Source organism: Triticum dicoccoides, chromosome 7A (assembly GCF_002162155.2).
Source record: "Triticum dicoccoides isolate Atlit2015 ecotype Zavitan chromosome 7A, WEW_v2.0, whole genome shotgun sequence".
NCBI classification, from domain to species: Eukaryota; Viridiplantae; Streptophyta; class Magnoliopsida; order Poales; family Poaceae; genus Triticum; species Triticum dicoccoides.
This window is the reverse complement of record NC_041392.1, coordinates 18,245,840-18,255,297: the sequence shown is the minus strand read 5'-3', so window position 1 is coordinate 18,255,297 and position 9,458 is coordinate 18,245,840. Positions and strand designations below refer to the sequence as shown.

At 43.2% G+C, this 9,458-nt stretch overlaps 1 protein-coding gene across 2 annotated transcripts; it reads right to left on the bottom strand.

Annotated features, from left to right (window-relative positions):
* Positions 1 to 2,690: 2,690 nt before the first annotated feature.
* Positions 2,691 to 8,613, bottom strand: LOC119330268 (probable leucine-rich repeat receptor-like protein kinase At1g35710). 2 transcript variants are annotated; one of them, XR_005159988.1, is made up of 4 exons: positions 5,326 to 8,613; positions 4,962 to 5,233; positions 3,432 to 3,548; positions 2,691 to 3,051 (listed from the first exon to the last, which is right to left on the bottom strand). XR_005159988.1 is itself a non-coding variant. In XM_037603378.1 (2 exons), exons 1-2 carry the CDS (start codon positions 8,591 to 8,593, stop codon positions 4,881 to 4,883), a joined length of 3,621 nt encoding a protein of 1,206 aa, XP_037459275.1. In that variant the 5' UTR covers positions 8,594 to 8,613; the 3' UTR covers positions 4,804 to 4,880. The 2 variants fall into 2 exon arrangements, 1 of the variants encoding a protein (XP_037459275.1); XM_037603378.1 differs by lacking the exons at positions 2,691 to 3,051; positions 3,432 to 3,548 and having other exon boundaries at positions 4,804 to 5,233.
* Between the last annotated feature and the right edge of the window lie 845 nt (positions 8,614 to 9,458).

The window sequence follows — 9,458 nt, the reverse complement described above, 5'->3', positions numbered from 1 at the left end:
CGTCCAGATCTACGATTCACCATATTTTCATCCCTTGTTACCTCAATATCATTCACTTGGCTTCGTGCATCTTTTTCAGCTTGTCTTGGCAAACCTTCTCCATCAGATTCATCATCCTCTTCTTGGCCATCATCACCATCATCAATGTCCATGGATCCATTCGCTTCATCATCATCCTCACTGCTAATGAACTCATCCTCCTCATCTTCACGTACCCTCTTTCCTTTCCTGCTAATTTCCTTCCTTCCAAGATGAGAGGCTTTCCTCCTTGAGTTAAGGCGACGTATTTCCTCCAACACAGCAGTAGCAGCATCAGATCCATCAAGGACTATATGCTCTTCATCCTCGTTCAGCCACTCCATCATTGGGTTTGATTCGTCATGCATAACTGTATCCATCATCACTGCACATGGATCAATTTCCTTCTCCCTATAACTCAGCTTCACAATATCTTCATCTTCTACAGCACGTAACTACAATGTATAAAAACAGAACCCAAGATTTAGCAAAGTAAATACTTGTAGCATAGCTAAGTTGAGACTTTATGCATAGACCATGGCAAACATACCTTCAGGTTGTAGCGTACAGAAACACTTTTGTGAAGCTTGCAGTATAGAAGGTGATTTCTTTGCTTCGTGTGGACCAAGGCAAAAGCAGTCCAATTCCTCTCACAGCCACTTGAAGAGACACACTGTGAAACAATTCTCAATGCCCACTTCTGCAAATTAGGAACTTCCCCTCCAAACTGGAACCACCACTCAGCTGCATGGTTAAAACAAAGTTAGAGATGCTGAAATGAAGTTGCAACATGAGGCAATAGAGCTAATCAATGGAGATAAGTATCGTGGTTTACTTGGTGCCATTCTTTCTGCGGAAGAGCGTGCCAAACTATGCCTAAACCTCCCACGACATTCCCTATAAGTGCTGATTTCATTGATAGCCAAAAGAGCGCTCTCAGGGTCTGCTATCTTCTCGATGACATCCGTTAGTGCAGAAGCATATTCTGGAAGGTTGCTCAAATTCACCCGATAATGTGTGAACGGATCAAGGACAGCAGCTGTATAAGAAAAGGAGAATCAAGAGAAGTTAATAACCATAAGAAAAAAGCAACAAAATTTCAGTTTCATTAACTTAGTATCTACCTGCAACCATTAGTGTCTCATTTTGCATATCTTCCATCCTCGGGGACACCTTGCTCATGACTCTATCTAACATCTGTGACCCACCACCAAGATGAGAACTCATCTTTTGTATGGCTGTCATCATAGTCTTCTTGAAACCAGATAGAGTACATTTCTTTTGTGTATCAGCATATCTGAGGGCTACATAGAGTGGCTCAAGCAAATCAAGAACCCATTCTAAGGCTGTCCACCACATGTTACTGGATAGCAACTCTTCAGCAAACACATGGTCCGCATCATTCTTCCAAATACTGTTCTTCCAGTCGTCGGACACCATCCATTTCCTAAATTTATCTTTCTTCTCCAAATAACTCTCAAGGAACATAAACACAGTTCCAAACCGGGTGGCATTCGGTTTAATCAGCTCACCACCAACGTTCTTCCTCATGCTATCATGTAGGTTGTTGTGATTATAAAAAAAACCTACAGATTTGCTTGGCACTTTTGACTATCACATCAACCTCAGGAAACTTACCTATGTCTTTAAGCATTAGATTAACCGTGTGGGCTGCACATGGCTGCCAAACAATATGACTGAATTCTGGTTGTTCAACAAGAGTTTTACAAGCTTTCTTGTAATTTGAGCCATTATCAGTAACAATCTGAACTACATTTTCGTGGCCTATCTCTTCAACAACAACCTGTTTAATCTCTCTATAGAGAAATTCTGCAACGTAGACAAAGTACTCTATTATAAACGTTTGGCTTCCTCAACTTGAAATGCATCATGATATCAAATAAAAACAGAACAAATATGCTAGAATTAATAACAGAACAGAAATATAGAGCATCATAGTAGAAAGAATTGCAATAGTCATAATTAACCAGAAATAACCCTTTCTCAAAAAATCTAACCTGAATTTTGAGACTGGCCAGAAGCATCAATGGATTTATGGAAGAACATCCGTGTATTGCAATAGACCATGAAATTGATAAGACTCATGCCAGTAGGCCCAGTCCAGGAGTCACACATAACAGTTACACCATAGTTCTTTCAATCTTGCTTGAATAGCTTCAGCCACTCTCGAGACTCTTCATAATTTTTGTCTAAATACTCCCCATCAATCTCTTTTCCAGTTGGAATAGGAGCAGCACCAAGATTTTGAGTGATCTTCATGGCAGCCTGAAAATATGGACAGTCAGCTTTTCGACCAGCGATGTCATTTGCATGAAAAAACTTCGCCCAAGCTTGGCCAACAGCATCCCTTGAGCTGCTATCCATAGCAGTGCTGATCTTGGGTTGCATTGATACTTTGTTGCTCGACAATTGCTTGTCAAAGTAGGCTGTGATACTCTGTTTCCCAAGGGAAACGCGAACACCACTGCCACTACCACGCCTCCTCTCAACTGCACGAGATACATTCCTGTAAAACATAAGTAAAAAAAGTTCAACTCAATATGTATGATGATATCAAGTAAAGCAAGAGTAAGGCATAATACAAAGAACTCTAAATGCATCATGATATAAAGTAAAACCAGAATAAGACAAAATAAAGTAAAAACAGAACATTCCTGTCTCTTAGTGACTCCCGTAGTGCCATATGAATTTCTTCATCTTTATCATCATCAATATTTATCACACCATTTCTCTGGTACATCTCATCCATCAACTCACGTTCAAATCTAAGCTTACGACTTTCCTTCTCCCTCTTCTTTTTCCTCATCTCAAGCACGGCCTTCCTCATTATATCATGCACATTTCTTGGAACATTTGGGCACTCCTTCACTTCACCTACTATCTTGCCAAGATGCTCTTTGAAGCGGGTTGCACCTCCTCCAGAATTCTTCATGTTGCAATACCGACAATGAAATCCTCCTCCGTGCTTGGGGCCATGGTTCCACACATGATGTATGTCGTTGGTCTTAAGTCCTGCATTTCAAAATGAAAGCACCATGTTAACAATGAAACGAATAAACCACTCTTGTAATAGGCAAAAACAATGCATACATTGCATAGGCAAAAACAGAATTAAACAACTAAACAAAAATAGACAGAACAGAATTAAGCACAAGTAAAAAATGCATTGGCAGAAACAGAACTAAGCAAGCAAATGGAATTAGATTTCCACAAAATATGCGTAGGTAAAATCAGCATTAAAAAACTAAACAAAACTAGAATAAGTACAAGTAGTGCTAGTAAGAAATTACAGAACAGGTAGAATTAAAATCATTTAGGTGCTTCACAAATTACAGGGGTAAAACATAGGGAACAAAGAGAAATACAAAAAGCAAGAGTAACACGGTATCAACCTTTAAAAGGTGCCTCTCTTGTTGTTGAACCATTCCTGATCAGACCATCATCTTCATCGTCTAAGTTGACAGTATCACTCCTTCTAGCATCGATGCCTACCCTCTTACGAGAGGAGCCTATAAAATACCGGTGTTAGTTTTCATCAAGAAGAACTTTTACAAGCTATAGCTTACATAAGCTAGAATTAAACATCTACGTAGCATAAGCTAGCATAAACTACGCAAGAAGATCTACTGATTCAAATTAGGACGGCCGGCCGGAAAGTAAAACTGCTACAAAAGCTAGCAACCACATGTATTACGTAATCTATCTACAAACTATATGCTAACGCAAATGCTAAATAAACATGCACGCACAGTAAGGCTGAAAGGCTCACCTTGCCCAGCTTGTGCATCGGCAGCTCCAAAGCCGCTGCCCAAGTCCAGCCCCATATTCGGCCGGACGTGGCCACGCCCCATGGCTCCCTCATTGTCGACCCAGTCGCCCCCTGACCTCGATCTTCTATGGCTGCCACCGCCAACTGGGTCGCCGGCCGGACGGCTGCTGTCGAGAAAGCCTTCCTCATCCATGGTCGCGGATGGAAGAAGGGGAGAACGGACTATGGGGAGGGACAGGGAGTGGTGATCTCTCGAGGCGACGGGGAGGAGGGAGATGGGCAGAGACGGCGCCGCGCCCCCGCCTCACTCGGCTTCGTTGTCTGCAGCCGCCGCACAGAGGAGTGGAGAGTGGAGAAAATGAAATTAGGGCTACGGTAGGGTTTGGTTTGAGCTTTTATAGCACAAGGTTCTATCTATGGGCTGTACTGGACCATGGGCCGGGCTGGAAATTCAAACGAGGCCGAATTGTTTTGACCGGATTGAACATTTACCGGGCCCAACCGAAATGGGCGGATTTCGGCCACTTTTCGGTTTTTCGGTCCGAAATCCAAAACCCTGGCCCCGCCGTCGCGGCTGCGGGCGCCACGCTCGCAATGCTCCTCCTCGCCGCAGCAACCACCGTCTGTCGCCCGGACTACCTCCTTCTGTCCGCCAGCAATGACCCTGATGCCTTCACCCAGGCACGCACGCTGCACTCCTCCCTGATCTGATTGATTTGCTCCTCTTCCATGGGGAGTTCTTTCCTCAGATTGTGTGGCTTCTTTTGACTCCCTTCACAGGGTAATGCAGTGCGAATCCCTTCTTGCTGCAGCCCCAAGTGACACGAACAGCTAAAAGGCTCGAGCACCTTGTAAGGCTATAAGGACCAAAAGGAGACGTCCGAGAGAGGATGCAGATGGATTTATTTATCAATGTTTTACCGAAATAGCAGGAGCTCTGCCATACAAAATATATTTAGATGTAGTTAATTGCCAACCAGTAGGTGCGAATGATATATAGCAGAAAACAAGCTATCTAGCGAATAAAATGATGTGTTATATACAGTGTCGGATGTAATAATCAGATGAACATTCACGACCAGCAGGCAGGGATGACAATGCTAGTGTGGAGATAATCAAGATTATTAGCAGGTCGCTCAGCTGCTGACAACACCTTGGTTACTTGCTGCATCGTCGGACGGTGCGATGGATCGGGCTCTATGCACCGAACAGCGATGGCGACCACTTGAAATATCTTAGTTGCGACCTCAGCTTCAGGGAGTGGGAGCCGGGTGTCCAGAAATTTCTCAATTGATGTACTATTTTTGTTGTTGCCCATGGACAAAAGGAAATCACCTGGATGATGTCCCATGAACAGCTCTAGAACAAGTATCCCAAAGCTATAAACATCGCACTTCTCCGTCACCCTTGTTGTGTATGCAAGCTCTGAAACATCAACACTAGAGAGTTAAAACATAGAGGTACTTGAAATAATGATAAGATTATTGATGTAAGCAACATAGATATAATAATTTTACCTGGGGCAAGATATCCTTTTGTCCCTGCGAGACTAGTGCAGTTCGATGCATCCACATCTAGTATTTTCGCTAGACCAAAATCTGAGATGCAAACTCTAAATTCCAGGTCAAGCAAAACGTTGTTGCTTGTTATATCTCGGTGGACTATCGGTGCGAAGCAGTCATGATGCATGTAAGACAAAGCATGAGCAACATCGCAAACAATATTTAACCTCTTCGGCCAATCCAATTCAACTGCAGTTTCTGTACCCTTCAAAGATGCTGATAAGCTTCCTCTATCCATGTATTCATACACAAGAAATCTTCCTTGGGTTGCAGAGCAGTAACCAAATAACTTTGCAATGTTCCGATGTCGAATATACATCAATGCTTGTATTTCACGGTTAAATTGCTCATTATCTTCCATCATATGGATCTTTTTCACTGCAAACAATTCACCTGTTGGTAACTGGACTCTGTAGACTGATCCATTACCTCCAGATCCAATGCAATGAGCGTTGCTGAAATTGTTTGTGGCATCAACAATTTTCTTGTACACATCTTCCCCATCAAAATTCCAAATGGTGAACATCTTGGTTTGTTGTGATTTATCTATAACTGCTGTCTTGGTTTTCTTCTTTTTGCACTGCCATGTTACCAGTGCAATGACAAACATAAAAGATGCAATTGCGGCTATTATAGAGAGTAAAATAGCACCAGAATTTTTCCCTTGTTCACTACTTTGAGGAAGATCACAAGGGGGCAAACCTCTTACAACACCACACAATTTCTTATTATGCTTAAACCATTTGATTGGAGCCTCTTCAAAGAGCCTAGTATGTGGCACTGACCCTTCTAATTTGTTGTATGACATTTCCATGTATAGGAGGCTGTTCATGCTCTGGAATGATGGTGGAATGCTGCCGTTCAGTGCATTGTGAGAAAGATTCAAGGCTTCAAGCATAGTAAGACCACCTAGTTGACTAGGAATAGCGCCATCAATTGAATTTTCACTTAGATCCAACATATCTTGTAGGTTTACCAACATCCCTAGTTCATTAGGAATTATACCATTGAAGTGATTATGGCTCAACTTTAGAGAGTGAAGCTTCAAACAATGCTGAATTGATCCTGGTATCTGCCCAGTTAGGTTGTTTGATGATAAATCTAGATATTCCACATTTTTCAGTGATCCAATTTCTGCGGGCATATTTCCCTGGAGCAAGTTACCAAAAAGGCTCAAACTGAACAACATCGTTATATTGCCGATTTCTGGAGGAATTTGTCCTTCAAGCTTATTTGATGAAACATCAAGTATCCCCAACCAAGATAATTTCCCAATACTTGATGGTATTACTCCGGTTATATTGTTTTTTGATGCACGTAGCACTGTAAGATTGTAGCACTCAGCCCAACGATGAGATAGTTTACCAAATAGTTTATTTGAACTTATATCAATATAGACAAGATTTGGATGAGCTCCCATCTCGGTGATATCTCCTTCGAGGTAATTCCGTTCAAGTCGAATCCTGACTAGGCTTGTACAACTTAGCAAACTTGATGGCAAGGGTCCAACCAAGTTGTTGTCGTTAACGATCAAAAATTGTAGCTGACCTCCCGCACAAAGACCAGATGGCAAGGAACCAGAGAGGTTGTTAAAAGGGAGTTGCAGTTGAACTAGGCTCGTTAACTTGCCAATTCCTTGAGGAATAGATCCAGAGAGTTGGTTTTGTGCAAGGCATAACTTGGTGAGCTTTGTCAAACTTCGTAAGCTGTTTGGGATGGAACCTGATAGTTTGTTAATATTAAGATCCAACTCCTCTAAGTTCACAAGGTAACCCAATTCTCGTGGAATTCGCCCCGAAAGTTGGTTCATAAAAAGGCTTAATATATTGAGTTTTGTCAGATTGCCTATGGTGACTGGGATAGGACCTGAGAGTGTATTAAAAGTAAGATCCATGTCATTTAAGTTCACAAGGTAACCTAATTCTTGTGGAATCTGACCAGAAAGTCTATTGCGTGAAAGAATTAAGACAGTGAGCTTGGTCAAATTACATAAATTTCTTGGAATGTTCCCTGAGAGTGTGTTTTCATATAGAGCCAATTCTTTTAAGTTCATCATATAACCTAGCACCCGTGGAATTTGCCCCGAAAGTTGGTTCTGGAAAAGGTATAATCTAGTGAGTTTGGTCAAATTCCCTATAGTGATTGGGATAGAACCTGATAGTGTGTTTGTATTAAGTTCTAATTCCTCCAAGTTAACTAGCTGACTTAATTCTTGTGGAATTTGACCAGAGAGCCTGTTGCCCCATAGAGATAAGATAGTGAGCTTCGTCGAATTAAACAAATTTATTGGAATGGAACCTGAGAACGTGTTTTGACAAAGATCCAAGACCTTTAAATTCACTAGATAACCTAAATCTTGTGGAATTTGGCCAGGAAGTTCGTTCTGTCCAAAATACAAGGCAGTGAGTTTTGTTAAATTTCTCAAGTTATTTGGGATGGAACCTATCAGCTTGTTTCGGCTAAGGCCCAGGTCCTTTAAATTGACCAAATGACCAAGTTCTCGAGGGATGTGTCCAAAGAGTTGGTTGGCGTCAAGGTACAAGGTAGCAAGTTTTGTCAAGTCACATATATTGCTTGGGATTGAGCCGGAAAGATTGTTATTAGAAAAATCTAATGTAACCAAGTGCTTTAGGTGGCCTATTTCAAAGGGGATTTGACCAACCAAGTGATTGACCGACAAGGTGAGGTTCACAAGATTACTCATGTTGCCTATGTGCCTTGGTATTCCACCGGAGAGTTCATTTTCATTAAGCATTAAGGAGCGTAATTTTGTGAGATTTGCTAGGCCTAGTGGAATGGAGCCTCTTATCTGGTTGCCTTGTAGAAGCAGAGCACGGAGCTCTCCGAGGGCCTCAATGCCGGCAGGGATGCTCCCGCTGAGGTGGTTGTGCGAGAGGTCGAGGCGCGTCAGGGTCGCCAAGGCTGAGAAGTCGAGTGGCCCCAGCGCCCCTCTAAGCCGCATCCCCTGCAGAGAGATGCCGCTGATCACCGGCCGGCGATGTTGCCCTGTGCACGTGATGCCACGCCAGCTGCAGGGCGCCGACATGTTCTCCCAGGACAGCAGTGTGTGCTGGCTTTGGTCGTCGAGGCTGGCTTTCCAGACGAGGAGCGCCCTCGCCTGTCCTGCAAGCACCGCCCCCTCCGGTACGAGTGCAGCGGCGGTGGCCATCATCATCATCATCGTCGCCATCACGGCGAGCATCTTGGGTGGCTCCGTCTCCATGGCTAGCTAGGCTGGATGGAATTTGCTCTGGTGGTTGTGAGAGCTAATGGCCGCTAGCACGCTGTTTAAATAGTGGATGGACGAACGCACACGTACATCTGTCCATATGTTCACGGTGACCATGCTGGACATGAAAGTCAAAGTCATTCGTACGTTCTGGGGCCATGTGCATACCGATCTGCGGATGGCTGGGTTCCATTATCTCACACGGCAAATATATGCTGTAGATTCCAATAATTGGATGGATACTGGGGTCATATAAGTCGGCTGCCAAACATCCGATAGATACATAAAGCAAACTAGGCAGCCAAATGATGGGTGGCGTCGCTCTCGTTGCTTGACCGAGAGAATGGGAGCCGCAAATATGGTATGCATTCTTCCGAAAACTTTGAAAGCAAGACGTGCGTTAGACAGCACCACGAGATTGGCCTTCAAAGGTACTGTAGTAATTTGGATGTATGCTACCTCAACCACCACTAGAATTTCCCATTTGATTTACCGTGGAAAATTCTCGAAATAAGCTTTCGTCCCGCTTTATAAATAAAGCCATCAGCACCGTCACCACATCCAAACCACAAGTTTAAGTGCAATCAAATAAAATATCCAACTGGGGCAACAACACAAACACGCCCCCAAAAAAGTATAAAATATCTAGCGCCTTAGGAAGTCTGCGGCGAGGCCCGTCAACGAGCAGCAACAATCATCACATCCATCATAAGGCCCAGTTGATCGCGATCATGCTGCCTAGACAGTGGATGCTAGTGCTAGAAAAACGCAAATTTGAAGATCGAGTCAGAGACCAGCCTAAGAAAGAACCGCTTGATCACTATCTTATTGCGTGTTGTTAACAACGTCCAAGCTAGTG